This window comes from Danio rerio, chromosome 14 (genome assembly GCF_049306965.1).
Source record: "Danio rerio strain Tuebingen ecotype United States chromosome 14, GRCz12tu, whole genome shotgun sequence".
Taxonomy (NCBI): Eukaryota; Metazoa; Chordata; class Actinopteri; order Cypriniformes; family Danionidae; genus Danio; species Danio rerio.
The window spans coordinates 38,774,368-38,799,718 of record NC_133189.1 but is presented as its reverse complement, the minus strand read 5'-3'; the positions used below and the strand labels follow the sequence as shown (position 1 = coordinate 38,799,718).

General features: G+C 37.2%; 1 protein-coding gene across 16 annotated transcripts in view; it reads left to right on the top strand.

Moving 5' to 3' along the window:
* The window catches only part of gria1a (glutamate receptor, ionotropic, AMPA 1a), a 381,070-nt gene that overhangs the window by 295,263 nt on the left and 60,456 nt on the right, over nt 1-25,351 (top strand). For all 16 annotated transcript variants that reach the window (XR_012389626.1, XR_012389624.1, XR_012389628.1 and 13 more), the window contains 5 exon segments: nt 7,695-7,748; nt 15,733-15,891; nt 16,955-17,122; nt 20,088-20,192; nt 20,426-20,536. Coding sequence is in view for 11 of the 16 variants with exons in the window: in XM_073921699.1 (XP_073777800.1) it covers nt 7,695-7,748; nt 15,733-15,891; nt 16,955-17,122; nt 20,088-20,192; nt 20,426-20,536 (597 nt within the window). In the remaining 5 variants the exon portion in view is untranslated.

Below are 25,351 nucleotides of genomic sequence, written 5' to 3'. Positions count from 1 at the left end.
TTTCTGCAGTAGTACATGATTGTTTACAATCATTAAATATGCCTGAAGGGGCTGCTGTCCACCAATATGCTGATGACCTCTTAGTCACAGCACAAAACTATGATACGTGCAAGCATGCAACCATGCTTCTGCTAAATCATCTGGCACACTGTGGGTTTCGAGTTTCCAAAGAGAAGCTACAATTTTGCCAAGACAAGGTAATATATTTAGGTCATCATTTGTCAAAAGGCCAGAGATCATTGACAACAGACCGTATTACATCTATTGCCACACACCCTATCCCCAAAACAAGACAGCAACTACTGTCATTTCTGGGTTTGGTCAATTATTGTAGGCAATGGATCCCTGATTGTTCGCATTATGATCACATTCTCCGCTCATGTGTAGAGCACAAAGAACCACTAACCTCGCCCGTCATTTGGACAGATGAGGCTCGGGCAGCTTTTCATGCTCTAAAGAAGGCTATTTGTTCTGTCCCAGCTTTAGGCTTACCAAATTATGACCTTCCTTTCCATTTGTATGTCCATAATGACGACAGAACCATTGCAGGAGTGTTGGCCCAGCAACACGGGGGTGGCATGAGACCTGTCGCCTACCTGTCAAAGACTTTAGATATAGTGGCTCGGGGCCTCCCCAGATGCTTACAAGCTATTGCTGCCTGTGCAGTCATGGTACAGGATGCAGAGAAAATTGTTCTCTCGCATCCTCTGATTTTGCATTCACCACATCAGGTCACGCATGTATTGAATAACCTCAATACACAGCATTTATCGGCCCAGAGAAGGGCTGGTTATGAACACGTTTTGACTTCTACTGCCAATCTGACTGTGAAAAGCCTGACTGGCCATAGTCATATTGCCGCTGCCCTCCATCACATGTTATCACCATTTGATGATGAACTGTTGGTTGAACAACATGACTGTTTGGAGGAAATCAATGCTGTCTGCTCCATAAGATCTGATTTGGCTGAAAGACCACTACAACATGGAGAAGTCATTTTTGTAGATGGCTCTTGTTCAAAGCCACAAGATGGCGTCTACCTCTGTGGTTATGCTGTGTGTGCACTGCCTGATCAAGTTATAGAAGCCCGCCCTCTACCTTTTAAGTCCGCACAAGCGGCTGAACTGTATGCCCTTACTCGAGCCTGCATATTATATGCTGACAAACCAGTTACAATCTACACAGACTCTAGATATGCCTTTGGTGTGGCACATGATTTTGGCGCCATCTGGCAATCTAGGGGATTTATTGCCGCTGACGGTAGACCAGTGTCCCATCATACCCTCATAACTGATTTAATAACGGCCTGCCATCTTCCCTCGCAACTGGCCATTGTTAAAACTCAGGGCCATTCGAAGGAACACACTGATGAAGCCAAAGGAAACGCTCTGGCTGACCGACATGCTAAATTAGCAGCACAACAGCCTTTGCCTGAGGACTCTATGCACGTTTCCTTGTTGTCTACAACCTCTGCTTCGGGGATGCTCCCTGACATTGATTTGGCTATGTTACAAGCATCAGCCACTGACGAGGATAAGTCCTTCTGGGACGCCTTTTCTTCCACGTTTGATGAAAAGATGGGTCTATGGCACGACAACACTGGTCGCCTATGTCTCCCACATGTGGCACTGTCATTCCTCGTCCACGAATTTCATGGTGTCACTCATCGTGGACGAAGAGGGGTACATGAAACAATGCGATCTTTGTTTTGTGTCCCAAAATTAGAAACCACCATTAATAACATACTTGACAAATGCCTTATATGCGCTCAATATAATGTATCAAAGCCTGTGGCACAGCACCAACATTTACCAAGACCGATCACACCTTTTTCTGAATGGCAAGTAGATTTTACGCATATGCCCAAGAGGGGACCGTTTAAGTATCTACTGGTTTGCGTGGATAAATTTTCAAAATGGGTAGAAGCTTTTCCTTGCTCAAGGGAAAATGCAAAGGTGGTAACACAGAAATTGATCTCTGAAATTATACCTAGATATGGGATCCCACAAAGTATCGATTCAGATAAAGGAACACCTTTTACATCAAAGGTAACGCAACAATTGGCAACTGAATTAAATATAAATTGGCGTTTCCACATACCCTATCATCCACAATCATCTGGATTTGTGGAGCGAACTAACAGAACCTTGAAAGGAAAGATAAAGAAGGCCTTAAGACAACACGGTCATAAAGATTGGGTAAAAATTTTACCAATAGTACTAGCAGATTTGAGAATGACACCACAAGCAAATTTGGATTCTTTATCACCATATGAGGTGGTCATGGGAAGACCTTTCCCTATCCCATGGCAAGGGGGAATTATGGGAGTGGGTATTGAGCTTTCTAACCACATATCAGAATTCTCAGCGGCCCTAATTCAGAAACTTAATCAGTATTGGGAAAGGGTAACAAAGAAACACCCTGAAATTCCACTTGAGGCAGCACACCCTTTCCAGATAGGGGACAAGGTGCTAATAAAAGATATAAAACCCCAGAAAGATTTAACTGACCCCAAATACGAAGGGCCAGCTGAGGTTCTGGCTGTTACACGCACTGCTGTATTAACTGATCTTTTTCCACAGTGGATCCATGGCACCAGAGTGAAACCATTGAAGTAAATGTCTATGATATGATATTAATAGTTTTTGTTTTGCAGACTACTTCTACTGATAACCCTACTGGGACTGACACAGGCCCACACTGAAGTACACAACTTATTCTGGCAGTATGCTAACTGGACTGCACGACAGACAACCAATGAGTCATGTGTTGTCTGCCAAGAAGTGTTCTCCTCTGCTGTGACTATATCCTTGAAACCTTTGCCTTTCACATGTATTAAACTTGCTTTTTGTACAAATGCTTTGGGAGATATTTATGAGTGGCGCCCCACATGTGTTTCTAACAAGAAAACATGGGAGCTTCTTTGCAAATCAACTAGCAGAAAGAATCATTCTGTTGTAATACCTACACCTAGAACTATGGGTTTGAATATTTTGTTGACGAAACCCCAGGGGTTCACTTTTTCTTTTTGCTTTAATGGGACAAATGGAGGTAATGTATCCACCTTAAGAGCTAAAGATTGTAATATAGTAATTGGCGAAAGGGATCGATTTTCAGGGGTATATTTACCATGGCGAAAGAATAAAAAATATAGTTCTCTACTAAGTGTTTGTCCACGTTACATCCCAGGCACCTGTGAACTGAACAAACTTAAATGTGCTAATATCACAAATGAGACAGCTGTCACGGCATGTTACAACCTGAACAACACATACTGTCAACGCAGCAATGTAACTTGTGTCCCCACTTGGCCGAGACAGGATGCGGTCCTGGCCGATGACTGGTACTGGTATTGTGGGGGAGAAACCATCTTCAACACTTACCCCACCAATTGGACTGGTCTTTGTACTGTGATCCAATTACAACACATGGTCACTGTCATGCATCTTGCCAGACAATTCGGAAGGGAACGGAGGTCAGTTCCCCAGGACGACGTACCCGACGAACACCGTATGAGATCACACTGGACTAGATTCTGGGAGGCTATGATTCCCAGTTTTGGCGTAGCAGATGCCTTAAAACAGCAAGAGATCATGCATTATAGACTGGCCTCTTTTATAAACAGTACCACGGATGCCATTTCTGGACTAAGAGAGGAGATGAGAGCTCTGAGACTAATGACTATGCAAAACAGACTGGCTCTGGACATGCTCTTAGCGGAAAGGGGCGGGGTCTGCTCCCTGGTCGGAGAGAGCCAATGCTGCACTTACGTTCCCGCGGATGATGAGGATCTTGGACGAGTAGGACAAGCTGTAAAGGCGATGAAAAGGATATCATCACAGGTGTATGAGGATGAGATGAAGGAAAGAAATTTTAATTGGGGATGGGGATTTTTAGAAAGCCTGTTTGGATCATTGGCTCCATATGTCTCAATGGTAGTACCGGTACTTATTATTTTCTTATGTGTATGTATTTTTGGTCCATGTCTTCTGAGATGTTTTATGGAAAGAATGTATAGGATGGTTAATGCCTTAGGTAAAGGGTATGAACATTTAGCTATGAATGGAAATGAGGGTAACCATTTAACAAATAGAGTTTATGAGAATATGGTATGATCCAGGCTCTTGTAAGAAACTGAGCCTGGAAGAGGGGATTGAAAGAAATATCCATGTAGTCACTCTCCAAATATTCTGTTTTGTAACTGTGTCTTATCTTATTGTAAGTTGTCCCTGTACTAGGCGCCTTGACGTTGCGCCTTGACATTCTTGAGCACTGGATAAAATTGTTCTGCCTTACTGAGCTGAATATTTGCACGTATTCATAGCCCATGTAACCCTGAGTATGATGTATAAAAGCTGGGAATACCCCAGTCTTCTTTAGAAGAGAGCAATAAACTGTTGGATTCACATCTCTCAGTTGTTGTTGCCTTCCTGGAGCTCCAGCTTACTGAGGAAACACACAGACGGTCTGCAATTTATCCCAACAGGAACCGAAATGCAAATTCTGTGCTGAAACTAAAAATTATTGATTCTTTGTAATAATGATTTATTTAATAATATACTTTTGTAAGGATTTATATACTTAATTTATTTCAATTTCAATTAAATCAATTACTAAATTAATCAATTTAAAAAATACATTTCACAGACAGTAAACGAGTCACGAGGATTTTACGATTTGCTTTGTTTGAAAGTACAGTAGTACTATTGCAAGCATCAGAAATAACTATAGAACTTATAGAACCATATGCATGCATGTTATTTTAGCAGCCTTTGCGTTTCTGGTAAGCATGTGTGGTTCATGCTTGGATAATTATATGTGAAGAATATCCACTGAGCAGAACATTTGAGCAACTTTGAACAATCTAATCAATGTTGCCCTTCTGTGCTCTTGTACTTTGGTCCATGCATCAACAAACAGCCATTGTAGTACCCCCAAGCAATTGAAATGAATGGATTTCATAGCGCAGTGCTTTTTGCATTCAGAGTAAGTGCTGCTTCACACTGTGCAGTGACTATAACTAAAGACAGAGTGAAATCAGAGAGCTTCAGTGGAATGTGGCACAGCATAGCCCCTTAATTTTGACTTATAATTTTATTGCTTTCAGCCAAATTCCTAAATGTATTGCATCCCTAAAATAATCCAATATAATGGGAATCTGAAAAAGGCTTTTAATACAGATTTTGGTGTTTTTAATCTTGGATTAAACTTCTGAGGAGCACAAAAGGCTTTTTTTCTGAAAATCATTTCCATTCCGAAAGTCATTTTCTTCACTTTATCAATAAACATTTGTTGTGGAAATATTTTTTATGAAAGTACAAGGAAGATCCTCCACCAGACTATTCTAAGTTTTACAAAAGAACACCTTTGGAATTTCAGCACTGAATAACAAAAAAAAGCTGTGTCCTTGTCAGCATTGTTCTATGCCCTGGGCTGGCCTGCCGGTTGAAAACTTACTGGGTTCACCATAAATAACTAATGCTACTGTCTGTCATGGCCACAAGCTACAGTAATGTCATCTTTTACAGCTTCAGCAAATAACTACCTACATGCCGTTTGCTCACAGAATCATTTTCATGCGTGCTTGTTGTCATTTCAGAATTTCTCCTGCCTCATTCTTTAATTGACTTTAATTGTAGCAGAACTATAAACCGGTTTAATGGTGTCAATTGTGTCATGGATGGGCAGCGACTTTGCACTCTACGCACTGACGTCCATTCACACAGGTTAAAACTGTGGCCCTCGGCCAGTGTAGTGTAGCCAACACAACTGCTAATGTGTTCCTCCTCCGTCAGCGCATGACTCATTGTTTTTCTTCACTGTTGTGCTCTTCATGCCTGCAGAGGCTTTGTTATCTCTATAGCCACACAAAAGAAAACCTACATCACAATTCTTCATTCCTTTCTTCTTTGTTGCTCTGAAAACATAGCCGTCTTCATTCTGAAATACCCTGAAGTCAATATAAAGATGAAAGCCCGCGATTGTTGTCAATTTGTGGCGATTCCGTGGGTGTGCGCAATTGAAAATGCCATTGTTGTTGTTATTATTTAAATGTTACATGTTTCGTGCATTTGGCAGATGCTTTTATCCAAACTGATTTGCGCTGCATTGATGGCATAAATTGTGTCCGTTTATGCATTTTTGAGGAAATAAAACCTTAAGTTTGGTTTGTACAGATTAAGGTAAAAATCTAAAAAAAAAAAAAAAATTAATAGACAATAAAAATAAATTAAGTTAAAAGAAAATAAAACTTTTATTACTATCATAAAATGATTATTGTAATTGTTGTTGTTGTTTTTAACAACTATAGCCGTTGATTAAAATTAATTTAGAAAGTGTTGTTTTATTTATTTAATTTGTGCATATAATATTTGTCAGGTTCTGTGTTGTTGTGTTCCATGTGCTTATGTTTTGGTCACGTGATTCCCTTGTTCAGTTTTCCTGCCTGTCGTTTGTTTCATGAGTTCACCTGTGTGTCTCTCCCCTTCATGTCCTTAATATTTATACCCCTTGAGTTAGTTTAGTTTCTTGTTTGGTATTGAATTGTCTTCCTGTGTGTTCCTACGTGTGATTCCACTGTTTTTGTGTAAGTGACATTGTTAATAAATATTTGTGTTTGGATAACTTCTGCAGTCCTGTGCCTTTATATGAGAGTAAGTCATGACAATATTATTGTTATTATAATTTTTATTATATTTTAATTATTATTACTTTTTTATTGTTGTTATTGTTGCCATTGAATAAATTAATGTTGAAAGTGGTAATTATTGTTATTATTATTATTATTATTATTATTATTATTATTATTCATTCATTCATTCATTCATTCATTTATTTTCTTTTCGGCTTAGTCCCTTTATTAATCCGGGCTCACCACAGCGGAATGAACCGCCAACTTATTATTATTATTATTATTATTATCTTTATTTTATTTTTTTATTTTATTTTTTTTATATCCATTTAAGTAAAATGAAATTTGAAAGTGTTTTTAGGTATTTATTTGAGTTATTATTATTATTATTATTATTATTATTATTATTATTATTATTATTATTATTATTATTATTATTATTATATTCAATATTATTATATTCATTATTTTTGTATTATTATGTTTGCCATTCAGTAAAACTAATTTTGAAAGTGTTATTTTTATTTGTGTATTTAATTATTATTATTATTATTATTATTATTATTATTATTATTATTATTATTGCCATTAAGTAAAATACATTGGAAAAGTGTTGTTTTATTTATTATTATTATTATTATTATTATTATTATTATTATTATTATTATTATTATTGTTGTTGTTGTTGTTGTTGTTGTTGTTGTTGTTGTTGTTGTTATTGTTGTCGTTATTATTATTATTATTTTTATTATTGCCATTAAGTAAAATAAAAATTGAAAGTGTTGTTTTATTTATATGTGTATTATTATTATTATTATTTGTTTTATTTTTTATTAGTAATGTATTTTATTATTTTTAATGGCGTTTCGGTAATTATTTAATTACAAATACATTTCCAACACATGAATTTTTCACCATCTTTGGCATGTCTTCCTTATAAATATGACATTATAGTGTGATTTATTCAAATCTGTCTTTTGACTGACACTAACATGCTTTTATATTCCTGTGTGCACCAAAACGAATCCTGTAACTTCTCACCTTATTTGTTGGTCTGTTTCAGATCATCGAGCTGGGGAAGAATGTGAAGAGCTACCACTACATCCTAGCGAACCTGGTAAGCTAAAAAACACAGTGTTCACTATGAGAGATCGCATGACTAATCCTCCGCATGAGGCTTTCAAATGTCACTGCTACTCTTGATATTACAGCTGATTTGCATATTTCCACTACTGGCCAATCATAAGAAGCCACTCACTATGACTAACGGATGAGCTCTTACATAAACATAGCCTGAAGAACTGTTCTGTGAATATGAAAATAAAAAAAATACAAGTGATTTCTGCAGTCTGTATAGGTGCACTCGATGTATGAGAAAGGAGGTTAAATTGATTTCAAAGAGAAATGATAATAATCGCGGCATTAATATGCTGCTTGTGTTCCTGGATGGCACACTGCTGAGGATTTTAAATTAAAGCGGTCTGGCCGGTTTGTTAGATGTAATTGTAAATGATAAATGATAAAGGTGGCAAAGCAATAAAGATTTGCAACTGCCTGCTATTTCCATAATGGCCAATTTTTGTTTAAGAAGTGAGCAAATTACTCCCCGTGTCCTATGACAGAGAGCTCAATTCTGTTTACACAGTGTTTGCATGTGAGAACGTGAGAGTGTATGTGTGTGTGTGTGAGTGGATGCCCATCTAAGCTTCCCCTCTGCGTCCAAGCCTTTTGGGTGAAGGCTAGTTTCTATAGTAACATCACCAACTCACTGCACCACATTTACAGGGACACCAAGCGGAAAACGATACAACTCCATCCATTCAGTCAGGCGATACGGACACCTGCTACAGGCACATTAGAGAGGCTAGGGATAAGGACATATTGATTTTAATATCAATCATTTTCTTTTCCGAAATCCAGATATCTATTATTAAAATTGATTTTAGATGATTGAATTGAATTGACTTAAAAGTGATCTTTAACCTGAGTTTTTAAAGATGTATAGCTTTTTTTATTTTTTATTTAGTTTAATTTAATTTTTGCACAGATATAATATAATATAATATAATATAATATAATATAATATAATATAATATAATATAACATAACATAATTTAATATAATATAATATAATATAATATAATAAAATATAATATAATATAATATAATATAATATAATATAATATAATATAATATAATATTTATTCATTTCCTTTTCGACTTGGTCCCTTTATTAATCTGGGGTCACCACAGCAGAATGAATCGCCAATTTATCCAGCATGTTTTATGCAGTGAATGCCCTTTCTGCTGGAACCCATCACTGGGAAACATCTATATACATTAATTCACACTTATACACTACGGACAACTTAGCTTACCAAATTCACCTATATCACTTCTTTGGACTTGTGGAGGAAGTCTTACACAGGCCAGTGCATGCTTATTAAAGAAAATCTCAATATGCTTTGTACTTTCATGGTCTTAAAATTTTTTTTTAAGGCAAATGAATTTATTTTTTATTGGCTCTAGTGGTCAAATTTAGATGTGAAACCATTACCCTCATTTTTTTAATTGGATGAATGAACATTTTATAGGAATCGTTATTTTGATTAAAGCTATATCTTCTTGTTTAGAAAAAAATGAGAATAAAAGTGATACAATTTAGATGTGATCCATTAACCTAAATATTTTAAATTGGATGAATTAAAGCTGTTTTCCAGTGTAGTATCTGCTAAAAATGTAGTAATGTACAATATGTGCTTAAAATAAACAGAACAATATGGTTTACAAAGCCCAAAAAGAACAGTAACTATTAAGATTAACATAGAGCTACAAGGTAGTACTTTAAAACTCTTAAAATGGATGTGGAAACTGAAATACCAAGAAATTATTTGTAATACAATCAGTTCAAAATGAAATCTGGGTCAAATTAAGAGCTTCTGAATAAAATTGGAATTCAAATTTGGACATCTGGTCTCACCCAAAATCCTGCAATCCTTAAATCATTCTTTGTTCATAGTGAGTTTGTGTAGGATCAGATGGGCAAAAGCCCTCACTTTAGTTCTGGAGTGGGAGGACCGCCTACGCCTGAATTGGAGAATAATCAGACTGCGCTGAAAGAACAAACCTGGCAAATACTGAGTAAATCCGTCAAAAACCAAAAATCAATTCTATCAGCCACATACAAGTGAAGGACATCATCAGCAGAGCCCTGTTCCAGCAAACAGGATGTCACTGTTGCTATGAGAGCAGATAGTCAACATGAGAGGGAATGCCAGAAGACATGCGGCTGACCGAAAGAAAAAAAAAAAAAGTACGACATGGCCAATCAGAGCTGAGGCAGCGCTTCAGAAAGTAGATCGCTATTGTAATCAGAAGCATCTTAAATGACTTCTGCCCCCATTCCCTCCCCGCTTCTCTTCATTAGTTTTAGTCTCTCGAGTCCCTTAGTGTGTTTAACCAGGTCATCTGCCACACTGTTTACCTCATCTGTACTCTCCAACTGCTCACATGTCAATGCAGTTGCTATTGCTAATGTAAACAGTGCTATTATTTTACTAGCTTCTCCTGAACCATTATAGCTTACTAGCTAAATTAATAAATCTGGCAGCAAGCAAGCAGTATATCCAGTTAATCTTTTGGCACCCGAAGATGGAAAATGATGGGCACTAAATATAAATGAATTAAATATGTAATGGCTGTTGCAATTAACGTGAAATATGCGACTGAATAATTAGTGTCAGATTGTTATTTTCAGTGATGAAAAAGGACATCCAATCGAACCCAATTTGTTGAGTTTATGAATGCAGTAATCAATTACCAGAATTTTTGCATGTGAATTTACTATTTTGTCACAACATTCTCTGCAGTCACAGGATGTCAACATGATGTCAGATTGACGTTTTACCCCAGTTTTGTGGAATTTTGCATTTTGACGTCAGGGTTGATGTCAGAACTGAACGTCAGGCTGACGTCAGTGTCCAACATCGAACAGACGTTACATTTTGGTTACTTTCCAACGCAACCTAAAAACAACAAAACATCAATGTCTAAACATGTTAGAGCTTGACGTCGTGTGGATGCTACCATTATGACGTCTGTCAGACGTCGAATTTTGGATGCCATACCTGACGAATAAACGTCTGTATTTGACGTCAATATGACTTTGGTTTAAGATGTTGGCTTGATGTTGGATTTTGGTCACTTCACTACACAACCTAAAATCATCCAAATATCATTGTCATTTCACGTTGTTATTGGACATCAAAATAACATTGTCCTTAGACGTTGGTGACCTAAATCTAACCTTAAATTAATGTCTTATGATGTTGTGTGTCTGCTAGGTTGTACCCCTGTTTTTTAAAGAGTTTGTCTTCTCAAGCTATAATTGGCATACATTGTAAACAGTTTATTATTATCATTAGTAGATTATAGCATTGTTGATTGCAATTATTGATTAAATTGAAGTAATCACTTAGCTTCTGACCCCAATCATTTAGAAACTACCCAACACTTCTTAGCAACCACAAAGCAACAAATTAGTAACCTCTTACAATGATTCACCAATTTTTATACTGTGGCATTTATTATTATTATGAATTAGCTTTTATTTTTATTTAAATTTTATTATTAGTACAGAATATTTTCACATTATATCATATTATATTTATTTAAGACTTGGTATTGTTAGTTTTAGTCATCACCTGTGGTCTAGTTAGTCTATGTATCCCAAAACTTGAAGCCTTGGAGTGCATATACGTAGAAAGAAATAGTTCCCCCCAAATAAACTAAACGTTTTGAGATTTTATTCCTTTTTTTTAACACAACACAATATATTTTGAAGAATGATGGTAAAAAGCTGTTATTGACATCCATAGAAGGACCAAGAAAATATAATTGAAGTCAATGGCAGTTGCTTCTTCACTGTTAACTAAAAGAAACTCAAACAAGGTTGGAACAAGTAGAGGATGAGCAAATGATGACAAAATATTATTTTTTATGTGAACTATCCCTTTAAGACATCTGAACTTCTCTGTTCCTACAAAGTTTAATAACTGCATTTGTTTTTGATGTGACAGCTTTATGAGAGTTTCTGAAGAGTCCTCATGAGCGTTGCGCTTTTTGAAATCAGTGAAAGCTTCTTTCTGCAAACTGCTTGACTTTGTTTTCTCCTTTAATTTCAAATAAAAACTCTTTTGTTTGTCGAATGAGCTCTTGATTGCCTCCAAAGACTGTAGTCATCTTGACTGAAGGAAGAATGTGGCGTATTTAAAACTTGAGAGCTTGTGATGACAAGAGTCCCAGTTGTGCGCTCAGTTTCAGCCCGGCATAATATGTGCAGTGATGCAGACAGTCTGTGTGTCTCTGATTGCCTTGTTCACTCTCACCGTAGAGAGTGATGAGGCTGTGAAACGGGCTTGTGTGACGCTTCGGCCCAGAGGCCAGCTGTGTGATAGCACTTCCCTCTAAGAATTGATTTGACGTTACAGGAGACTTTGAGTTTTCCCTGTGGAACACTAGGTTACAGTTGGGAGACTATTATATTGGGTAAGGGATTTCACCCTTGGATTGAGGGCATTCAGGGAGTCGCAACACAAGGGGATGCTGCTTTTTCCCAACAAAATAACTGTGGATAGATAGATAGATAGATAGATAGATAGATAGATAGATAGATAGATAGATAGATAGATAGATAGATAGATAGATAGATAGATAGATAGATAGATAGATAGATAGATAGATAGATAGATAGATAGATAGATAGATACTGTAGATAGATAGATAGATAGATAGATAGATAGATAGATAGATAGATAGATAGATAGATAGATAGATAGATAGATAGATAGATAGATAGATAGATAGATAGATAGATAGATAGATAGATAGATAGATAGATAGATAGATAAGATAGATGGATGGATGGATGGATGGATGGATGGATGGATGGATGGATGGATGGATGGATGGATGGATGGATGGATGGATGGATGGATGGATGGATGGATGGATGTTTCTCTTCATTGTTGTTGGCACCATACTATTTAGGTTGACTGTCCCTCCCTCTCTGTATTTAAATGAACAAGCCACTGATATGGGTCAACATTGGCATATGGGACATGCTTATGGCGCTATTTCATTTCTGTCCTGTCAACGAGGATGTCAGTACAGGATATGATTGATTGCCCTGTCGACACTGTCAAATGCGACAAATGTCTCAAGATTTCTATCATACAGTCTGACACCATGAAAAAAATAAAACAGTAATCTGACTAGCATAATGTACACCCACACACTTCTGAGGCATCTAACAAGTAACAAAAGGACAAAAACTCCCTTGAGTTTGTGTGTGTGAGGGCAACCGAGGTAAGACACTAGCGTGGGGTCATGTCAGCAGCGCAGTGAATCTTGTTTGCTACCCGATGGAGCAGATGTTCACAGGGAACGCAGGGACACGCTCCTGAGGGATTAAACGTGTTAGGAGACATGAAAAAAAATCAAAGATCAGCGCACTTACAGCCTGACAAAGACTATTACACTCAACGCTGAGTCAAAAACAAACACATTACAACACATTCAGTGCTGAGTCAAACATAAACAAGCCTTTAGTTTACAATTGGGAGACATATTATGTAAACTCTACAGTAGCTGTTTACAGTACCTGTTAACCCTACACTTTAACTGTTTGTGACCACTGTTTTGTCAACCTACGTTCAAGACACCAATATCTTTATAAAGAGATTGACCATCTAGACTTAAGCATGAAATTTAGCATTACAATCAGGTTATCATGTTATTTAATAGTATACAGTGCATCTGAAAAGTATTCATAGCGCTCCTCTTTTTTTCACATTTTTTTAGGTTACAGCCTTATTCCAAAATGGATTAAATTCATTTATTTTCTCAAAAGTCTACACACAATACCACATAATGACAAAGTGGAATAATATATATTTTTTTAATTATTGCAAATTTATTAAAAATAAAAAAGCTGAAAAATCACATGTACATCAGTATTCACAGCCTTTTCCATGAAGCTCTAAATTGAGCTCAGGTACCTTCTGTTTCCACTGATCATTCTTGAGATGTTTCAGTACCTTAGTTGAAGTTTGGTTGATTGGACATGATTTGAAAAGGCATACATCTGTCTATGTAAGGTCCCAGGTTTGACAGTCCATGTCAAAGCACAAGCCAAGCATGAAGACAAAGGAATTGTCTGTAAAACTACGAGACAGGATTACATTTTTTGATGCACAAGGCTGGGGAAGGTTACTGAAACATTTCTGCTGCTCTGAAAGTTCCAATAAGCACAGTGGCCTCCATCATCCGTGGAAGATGTTTGGAACCACCAGAACTCTTCTAAGTGATTGGGGGAGATGGGCCCTAGTCAGGTAGGTGATCAATAATCTAATGGTCACTCTATCAAAGCTCCAGCATTCTTTTGTGGACTCTCAGACTATAAGAAAAACCTGCTTCATAGTGCTCTTGACCCCCGACTGGGGTGACAGTTCATCCTCCAGCAGGACAATGACCCAAAGCACACCGCCAAAATATAAATGGAGGGGCTTCACAACAACTCTGTGAATGTCCTTGAGTGGCCCAGCCAGAACCCAGACCTAAATCCTATTGAACATCTCAGGAGAGATCTGAAAATGCCTGTACACCTTTGCTTCCAATCCAACCTGACAGAGTTCGAGAGGTACTGCAAAGAGGAATGAGCAAAAATCTCAAAGACAGGTGTGCCAAGCTTGTGGCATCATATTCAAAAAGACTGCTGTCAAAGATGCATCAACAAAGTATTGAGCGAAGGCTGTGTATACTTATGTATTTTTCAGGTTTTTTATTTTTAATAAATTTGCAACCATTTAAAAAATCTTTTTCACATAGTCATTATGGGCTATTGTGTGTAGAAGTTTGAGGAAATAAATGAATTTAATCCATTTTGAAATGAGGCTGTAACAAAAAAATGTGGAAAAAGTAAAGCGCTATGACTACGTGAAATGAAACGTTCCCTAGTTAGATTGTGTACGTTGTGATCTCAGGTACGGTGTGTGTGGGCTGCTCTGGGGCAGCTTACTTCAGCTGATTGGATTTGGGGAAAATACCTTGAATTACTAAATAGAGCCTGTGGGATCAAAGATAGACCTCCGGCAAACTCTCAAGATGTGCTACTGTTCTTTCTTCAAATTCCTACTCAAAGCTTCAGCATTTTCCAGCACCACATCGGATAACAACCGAGCTTTCTTGGATAACCAGCCTCAGTGGATGAAAGGGATTAGCCTTTTTCATTAAGCGATTGACCCAACCATTCTTTCTATTATAGTTTTAAACCCTACATTACATTTGACTGCACTCCACAGGCCCGGCCTCATGCTCTCTCTCTGCACCTGAACATTAATGCGAAAATGACTCCCTTGATTTCCTGTCAGGGTCTTAAGTTGGAAGTTTTAGCAATCGTCGGGGATTCGCCATTGCATTTTAGCACAGATTGGTTTCCCTTTTAAGTTTACACTGTAATGCTGGGTTCCACACAATTAATTTGTGTTGGAATAACATGAAGGAATCAAGTTAGCTTATTAGCCCCTCCAACTGTCACTTTTGACTGTGTTATGGCAACAAACAAAAATGGTGAGGAGGAGTTGTGTGTTAAGTTGTAATAACTCTCCCAAAACTCTTTTCAATATTTTGGAAGAAATGCCTTCCATACTACATCCAATCGGCTCACTGTAGAAAAACAAACCACACTCCTTGTTTACTCAGTTCATGCAGATTTTAACAGAAGTCTATAAAATGTAGGGAGGGCTGAGGTGAAACTGACATTTCGGCATAGTGTCAAGATCTGAAGCGCGAGTGCTTCGAAACACTCCACCAAAGCATGATCCGAAACACCAAGGTCACGTGACTAAAGGGATTCAGTCAATTTGAATGTATTGTGTTTGAAGTTCAATTGTGGCACAGAACAGATTGCTTCCTCTTTAAGTTTACGTTGTTAAAAATTCTGGGTTATAAACAAACAATTTGTGTAGGGATAACATCAAGACATCAAGTTAAATCACAGTATGTTATGTTAACGTGTAAACATGTTCTCTGTTTTTCGGTAGGGATTTTTGGACATTGACCTGACGGAGTTTAAGAAGGGTGAGGCGAATGTAACAGGCTTTCAGCTGGTGAATTACGCAGATCCTAATGTCAGCAGGACAGTGCAGCAGTGGATGGAGTTTGACAATAAAGATGCCAAAGTTCCCAAGCGAAGACTGAAGGTGAGACACTCCATAGACTACATTCAAACAATTTGCCATGTGAAGAATTAATTGTGTCAAACATAAGGATTATGCTAATAATCAGTCACAACATCTAGGGCCCATCATACATCCAGCTTAATAAAGTGCAAGACGTGTTTTGCACGATTTGTTGCAATTTTTAGACCAGCACAACCCTAATTTTCATGTTTTGTGCCACATTGTTTAAACAGCAAATCAATTTGTGCCACTTTGTGGACTCATGGGTGTGGCGGTCTAGTAAGGAGGTGTGTTAAGGTGCATTGTTGGCATGTTTTTATTTTAAGGGAACTGAAATAGATTGCACCATTGACCAACTAAAATCTGGTCTAAACTTCAAGGTAGAACGTGTTAGTTGTACACCTATGTGGGTCCAAAACACTTACACATTGCTTAGTACAAACGAGATGTACAGAAATACACAAATATCTTTACATATGAAAAAATAATAATAGTAAAGGATTAAAATGTTATAAATATAAAAACCATGCCTTCATCTCATGGGGACTTTTTTTCAATTTATTCATGACAGTTTGCTTTTGTATAATGTTCTTGTTATTATTATTAGTAGTAGTAGTATATATACTTATTTATTCATTTATTTATTTATTTATTTTGTATGTGTATATAGATATTTATATTTAGCATATTTATATTTATTGTATTTTTAAATTAAATATTTATCATATTTAATTTGTTGTTAAATTTTCCCGTCCTTAAAATAGCCATACGTTTTAGACTTTGCGCGTAGATCACAAAAATAGAACTTAAAAGGGAAATATGCCATGTTGGTATGTGTGCATGTGTATATATTTAATAGTTAATAATATTACAAAGTCATCGTATAGTAAATTTATTGAATATGCAATATAAAAAAATGAAAGAATTAATAGGCTTGATGTAATATAAATATGTATGCATCTTTGCTAGTTGGTATTTAATATTTCATTAAATATAAAATCTAATATTTATGGTGTATTCCACACACAATAAATAATTTATTTCTTGTATGTGTCTCTGCCTTCTTGTTGTATTCTCCATGCAGTACACTGGAGCTCTCACATATGATGGGGTCAAAGTCATGTCCACAGCTTTCCAGAACCTCCGCAGGCAGAGGATAGATATATCTCGACGCGGAAATGCTGGAGAATGTCTGGCCAATCCACCGGCACCCTGGGGCCAAGGCATTGACATTCAGAGAGCGCTTCAACAGGTATCAACTCAACACGGCATACTTTTAATCTCACCAACACAAACTTTCCCATCTGCAAGACTGACACTTGTTCTAATATATTCTGAGTGCACAAAATGAAACCCTAATAAGCAAATTAGACCTTTATTTTATCTCATAAAGTTCACCGTGATTCAGCGAAAAGACCACCGCAATCGAATGTGACACCGCAGATAATAAACAAAGCCATTTGGCGATGAACATTTATGTTGGTCATAACACCAAACGACAAGTTATATTTATAAAGAAATATGTGAGGCAAAGAACACCTGGTTTTCTTTAGCAGATATTTGTCTCTTCGCCTCAAGTGTAGATTAAACACTGAGGATTGAATTTGGCATGCGAGATTGAGTAGAAACAAAATCTGACTGAAAGTAAAACTAAGCATATTGATTTTGTTAGCTCACATTGCTGGTTTTGTGGTGAACAATTCATCTGTGGATGCCATAAAGAAGAAAATAATAATGTTTGTAATCTAAAAGTTAAATCTGAAAATGCACTTCCTGTTTGTTTTTAGTTCAATTCTTAAATTACATCTGACTGAGGTTTGGGTGTGGCTAACATGCTTAATCACACCCTCCAACTGTCAATTTTGACAGCCCTAAGGAAACAAACAGAAATGGTGAAAACGAGGTGTCTGTTACCTTGTTATAACTCTTCCAAAACTCTTTTCCTGGTTGTTCTGATTAAAATGCCTACTTTACTACATTCAGTCAACTTACAGTAGAAAAAAACAAGCCACGCCCACTCATACTCACACATTTATTATTCCGTTTCTCTAGAAACTACATCACAGTTTAAAAAAAGAAAGAAAGGTTGCAGGTTTTGGTTCATGCAGACTTTAATTGAAGCCTGTAAAATGTCTTCTGCTTGTGTGTTTCTCCATTTAACTAAAAAATTTAATTTTGGGAGCAGAATCTAAGTCACTATGTTGATGCTCTAAATGTGCAATACAGGCAGATTTTCATGTGGAATAATTTCAAAAGGCTAAAGACCAAAATCTTTTGTTCAAAATTGATTTTGTTAGCTCACATTGCTTGTTTTGTGGTGAACATCTGTGCATGTCATTAAGTAAATAAAAAAATATGTTTGCCCTTGTAATCTAAAATTGCACTTCTTGTTTGTTTTTAGTTAAAGTCTCAGATTAGGTCTGTCTGAGGTATTGGGCGTGGTTAACATACTTAACCACACCCCTACAGCTGTCAGTTTTGACTGTGTTATGGCAACAAACAGAAATGGTGAAGAGAAGATGTGTTAGGTTGTAATAACTCTTCCAAAACCCTTTTCCAAATTTTGATATTTCATAATTCAGTGAAATGTCTTCTATACTACATCCAATTAGCTTGCAGGAGAAAAAACACACACCCACTTTTTGCTCATTTATTACTTTGTTTTGCTAGGAACTACATTACAATATTAAAAAAATGGTTGAAGCTTTCGGTTCTTGCAGATTTTAATGGAAGCCTATAAAATGTAGGTATGGTTGACGTGAAACTGACAATTCGATACCGTGTCGAGATCCTGAAGCGAAAGTGTTTCGGAACACTGCATCGAAGCATGATCCAAAACACGTGACTAAGGTGATTCGAAACACACAGGTCATGTGACTAAAGTGTTTCAAAGCATCGGTCATTTCAGAAGCCTTTCAAGGACTGGCGAATCTGCGTTTGACTAACAGGGTAAAAACAAAAATGGAAATAAAAACTCTCTCATGTAGCCTTGTGGACTGTGCGTGTGCCACAATGTTCGAATCCCGACGTGTACAATTACTTTATTTTAATAATATAATTTAATAATGTACTCTTTTTTTTACCAAAACAAGACATGTTTATTCACAAAGTGTTTATTCAGACCAATGTTAAACAAAAACTAACATCTATAGCTGCACACCCTTGATTCAAACCCATTATCTCTGCATGTTAATCTGGAACGCTCACCGCTCCACTAAATCACTTGAAACTCTTCCACGTGGGGTTAAATACCTCAATTTGCAGAACTGTTTTTTGCTGAAGCTGTTTAAGTTCAAAAATAAAAACAATTGACCACTAGGTGTCATTGCAGAGATTGGTTTCGAAGCTTCGACATATTTGCTTCGACTGTTTTAGTGTTTCATAAAGCCTTGCTTTGCCCCCCACTAATAAAATGTCCTTTGCTTCAGAAGTCGTTTTTCACTTCTGTGTTTCTTCTTTAACTTAAACGTAAGTTGGAATGCACCACAATCTAAATTGTTGTGCTTATGCTCTAAATGACAATCGCTAACAAGACTTACATTTACTATTTAAAATGTATTCATTAATTTATAATTTTATTTATATGATTTTTAATTAAACTACAATTTTATTGTACAGTTTATGTTCTGGACTTGCATACAATCTACACTGTAGATTGGAACAATAACAGAGACCAGAAATGAAGAGCTAAAAACTAATTATTGTGTTTTCTGAAAGTATACAATCTAAAATAATTATGAATTGTAAAAAACAAATTACAGTTATATAAGAAATAAATCAGAAATTCCTATTAGAATCAGCCAATTTGCTTGTAAAGAGATCAACAATCGAAGTCAGCTGTGAAAAATCAACACGGTGCATCACTAAATATAAGCCTGAAGAGGTTCAATCAATGTCGTAAAGTCAATTTGTAGCATTCTTCTTGTGGAGGTAGGCTCTGTATCACAGATGCCCACGGCTGTGTCTGATGAGAGTCTGATGTGTGCTGGACTGAGGCAATTTGGTCCATCTGCTGAGAGGCTGTGGAGATTGATGTTCAGCTCGGTCAATTAACTCCATCATGCGGCCTGGGAGACATTCAGTACTGTACACACAGAAGAGGCACTGAGAGACATGTACTAGAGAGAAATACTTGAGGAGCAAAGTAACGAAAGAAGGACCTCTGTCATTTCTTTTGTTTGAATAAAGACATCTTCTGGGTGTTTTTTTTTTACTAGGTTCGGATTGAAGGCTTAACAGGACACATTCAGTTTAACGAGAAAGGACGAAGGACAAACTACTCTATCAGTGTGATGGAGCTCAGGCCGACGGGACCAAAGAAAGTAAGTACTTAAATATCACAAAAGGGATTAGCCTTTAGATATGACTGACTGTTTTACACTTTTCAGATTAATTTTTTCACAGACTTAATAAGCTCCAGTACGGTCAATGTTTCAGCAGCTTCTTTGGGTCCAACTAAATGAGTACTGTAGTTTATGTATAGTCTCCTGTGGGAATTCTCAGAAAGGTTTCTGATGATGCTCAAGTTCCTGTCCCTGATTTGATCTTTTCTCAGGTGGGTTACTGGAATGAGGATGAGAAATTTGTGAGCACGGCGGCCTACATGCCGGGAAGTAATGAGACTTACGGACTTCAGAACCGCACATATATTGTTACCACTATTCTGGTATGTCTTCTTTAATACATTTATGTGAATACTGGTTGAAACTTGTCCCTGGTCAAAAAGGAAATGTATGTCATATTACCATTCACAAATTTAGGATTATTAAGATGTTTGGTGACACTTCAGTATAAGGATAAATTCTCTCTATTAACTAGTGTTTTATTACTTGACTATTATTATGATATTAGAGGTTTATTAGTCCTTATAAACGACATATTCCGCATGATCTTTTTTTACATCCCTAATACCCAAACCCAGCTACTATCCTATATATATATTAATATGCAGCAAATTAGGAGTTTTTTGAGCTAAATTTCATAGTCAATGGTTTGTCAATAGTGAGAAATGTACCTTAATGTGACCATATACTTACAACAAGTTAGAGATATTATTATTTACATAATTTTCCTATTTGCTCTGAATTTTAAAGAAATAAGTAAAAGTTTCCTTTGATATTATTAATAATGTATAAGAATAAACACAATTTTCATTGCTTTAATATTCATTACCCCAAAAATGAATACGATAATAAGGATAACCCCAAATAACAAAAATTGACAATGTCAGTAGTGGGTGTTTCCACCATTTGCCACAATGACAGCTTGACAGCAACGTCTCATGCTCATGATGCTGTTCCGAGGCAATGTGTTCCACTCTTCCACAAGTGCTACATTCAGTTTTGCTAGGTCCAGTCTCTGCCTCAACTGGTCCCAGACGTGCTCTATGGAGTTCAGTTCAGGGAACATTGATGGCCATACCATATGAGGCACTCCAACTTCCTGAAGTCGAGCTGTGACAAGTCTTCCACGATGTGGAGGAGCATTATCATTCATGAACCGAAAGTTGGGGGTATGCCGGTTGAATCAACAATAACCAAATCTGTTTTGCGCTGACTGGTGATGAACAAATTCTGTTTCCAAAAAAACAAATCCTGGGGACCTGGCTCACATTGCCTTCTCCATCAACTCTGATGACCATCTTTTTTGTTCAAGATGACCCAACCCTCATCAGTTACCAGGATAGTAGACCACAGGTCATATGGTTTTGTGTCCACTGCAAACGTTGTCAGTGAAGTCACCTGCAACAGTTATCTGGCATTCAAGCCAAAGCATGGAGTTGGTTGCGATTGGTTTGTCTAGAAACCCTAGTACTCCTCACATCTCATAAATGGGCCTGCAGCTGTGTGGCAGTTGCATGTCTGAGTGCAGAGGTTTCTAGGTAGTGGTCATTGTTGCGATCTGTCACTTGTGGGGCTGCACCTCTGGGTCTGTCATCAACCAGTAGTTCTATGTCTTGCCAGTAGTTCTGTGTCTTGATGCAAGTCTCCTAATGACACTTTGAGACACACCAAGTTCACAAGCAACATCTGACTGCCTGCCATCGACCCAAAGGTCCGCCATCGTCAGGTGACACTGCTGTGCGTCCGTTAAGTGAAGTTGTGTTAATGGTTGTTTGAATGATGAACTTGGAATAACATAATGACAATTCCAGCTTCTTATATCCACAGAATGTTGAAATTGATGCCACATTGAAAAGGCTTGTCTTTTGGTATTGGCCCCAATATAAGGCACACCTGTACACAATGAGACCACATTGAAAACACAAAATGAGGTGTGTCTATCACCCTAGTACAATTGGCTCCCTATGCCGAAAATGTCTAAATTGAAGCAAACACTGTATGTATGACATCCATTAAGTCACAATATACTCTGGTTGTCTGTTCACATCCTGACATCTTTATAAATATCGTTATAAAGTCAGTTTTATGTTAATTCAGTTCAATATGAAATAGTAAATTATGTGATTCACCAGACCCCATCACAAAAAGTGATTGTTGAAAGAAACCCAAACTCTTTCTTGTCACACCAACAAATGAACAGTGAATTTAGCCAACAATAGTGGACTATCATAAAAGTATGACGGGTGTCCTTTATGGTAGAGCTTGAGGTCTCAGCCGGTCCCAGATGTGATGTATTGAAGCTGGCCTTGGGAACTGTGTAGAGGATTTGTCTGGTCACTGAAGTTTTTGCAGAGGATCAGTCCTTAGACCTTGTCTAATCAGTGTCTTTGCTGACCATGGAGAGCTCATCCTCATTGCAGGTCTACCATCTGGGCTGGATATGGAACGGTTCCAAGTGGCTGTGTTAACCTCAGGAGAAGAGAGAGACAGACAGACTAACATATGAATAGAGGCCATGTTGTTTTGGGAATTGTTCCCAGTTCCAGATTACCTAATTAATGCAGTTTAGCAATCCCTTATGGGGTTTGAATTTTAATATTGCGATTGTGCATTATATGTGTATGCTATTACTAAAATGTGTGTATAGATTTAAGTCATTAAGAGCATATGTTGTAGTTTAGAGATATTAAGTTAAAAAAATACATTATAGATGTAGCCTCCAAATTACTATTGAACAATACAGCTGAGTTCTTTGATAAAGCATTTGTCAAGCATTAGGCAATATTTTTGCTTTGCTTTGTTTTGTTTTTGTTATTTAAATTTTGGGTCCCCTAAACATCAGTTTTTTGTTTGTTTCTAATTTTATTAGTAGCAAGTTACTCGTCATCCAGTTTTTAAAATGTGTTTTGTGAGTTTTATAAATTGATTCATATTGTAAGGCCACAGGAAAATATAGAGTTTAGTCTTTAACTGACATATTTTTAACTCTTTGTTTAGTGATACAAATTGTTAGGATTCAAATAGGCATGATTTAAACTGTGCTGCTGCAATCTCAGTAATACCAAAAAAGGGGCTATCTTAGCAGTGACAGACACAATAATCTTAAAGTGTTGTGTTTTTTGACTTACCACTAACAATAAGACATTTTTTAGACTGTATCAATTTGTTCAAACAGTTCATAATTCAGTGTAGCTTGCTTATAGTTTTAACTAAGTATGAGTTGCTTCGTCCTCAACACTGGTCAGATGAAAATATGGGAATTCAGACCATAGACTGCAAAAAATATGGATGTAGTATCCGTGTCGCCACCCATAGGTTTTTGAAGAGCGCAAATTAAGCTAAAAGTGGGTGTGGCCAACCGTCTCCATGTTGTTTTGACATTATCGTGCCGACCGGGTGTAACCAAAAAAGGACTAGCATTTTGCTTGGACTGGCTTCTCGTTGGGAGAAACGCTTAATACTTCATTACCTGTGATTCATTTGTGTTGTGATCACATGTGCTTGGCTGTATACTATATCAATAAAGTGTTTAGTCTTTTAAAAACACTGTTGTAATACATTTAGCTACTAAGCATTGTTCTAATGATGTCTCTGCACAGGAGAAAAATGCTAAATACTTCAAATATAGTCTGTGTTAGTAAATGCACGGCTATTTATGAAATCCAGGCATAATGCTGTATGACAACGTTTCAGATGACTGTTTTATAACATACAGATAATCAATCTTTCAGATGCTGGAGTGCATTCAAGTCCTAAAAAAAATTATGAATGATAATGATCTTAAATAAAACACATAAATGTATATATATGCGATATAAGTATATAAGAATTTCACTCCCCTAGGAAATGGAGGCCACTTGAATGGTTTGTGAGCAAAACTAAGCGCACAACATGCCATATTATCAGATAGTTATAAGAAAAAATTCCAAAAGACAATTAACTGTGTAAAAGCCACATAAAATAAAAGAAAAATACGATGTATATGCAGAGTTCAGCAGCTAATCAGCCAGAGGTGGTGACAGCGACCAGCGAGACCTAGCTGTCATTCTAGTGGCCACGCCCTTAATTATGCAGACTTAACATAGCTTAATATAAACAAAACGAATGAGTTAAAATAAAATTCATTCATTTTCTTGTCGGCTTAGTCCCTTTATTAATCCAGGGTCGCCACAGCGGAATGAACCACCAACTTATCCAGCAAGTTTTTACGCAGCAGATGCCCTTCCAGCCGCAACCCATCCCAAAAAAATTCCAGTTTTTTGTACCAGGCTGTAAACACCTGTTTTTATGCTGTAAAATTGGCCCTTTAACATTGGGATCAATAGAAATGTGCTCTATTTTGGATACAGGACTAGCGGAATTTTGATGAATTGCAGTTTCAGTTACTTTTGTATTAGCTTCATGCGGGAAAGCTGGGATGTTGCTGCTTGAATCAGGCCTACCCATTTTAGAATACTTGATGTATCCCCTTCATGCTTTTATCCTTCAGTATGACCGTAATGCTGCTCTGTGCAGATAAAAGCATGAAGGCTTTTCTGTCCTCAGTCTGTAAATGAGACATTATTGCTCCTCCAGCCACAGTGTTTTCATCTTAAACGTAAAGGGGAACCTTGGATTGAATTGCCAGCAGTGGACAAAAGATTAATTTTCCTTTTCTTTATCCTTGCTGGGCAGAGATTGTTGGGCTTAGTCTGCGTTTTAGCCATTCTGTCGCAAGTTAGGCTTCAGAGGGCATTTATTAACCTTTCATATGTGGACTGCCCATCACTAGCCCAGCCAGAGAAAGGGCAGAGTGAGTGGACTGGCCTCCCGATGGAAGAACGTGGGGGGAATAGTTGATGTGGAAAAGAGCAGTAATGGATCATCGGTGTGGGTTAGGGGCTAAGCGCTCACAAGGGAGTGGGATGGATTGCAGGAAATAGTTTGAGCTATGCTGGTTGTCCTACAGAGACTGTTTATCAGAGCGGCTGGGAATAGTCACATCACCACGGGTGCTCCAAAGAATGATCTGTTTCTCTGAAAGACAGCGTGTAGGCCATCTCAGAGGTCTGTATTAGAAGGAAATGTGGTGCCGCTGTTCAGGTCTGTTTAGATGCACTGCAACACAGCTGGGTTCAAAAGTTTTGTCGTGCTGAAGC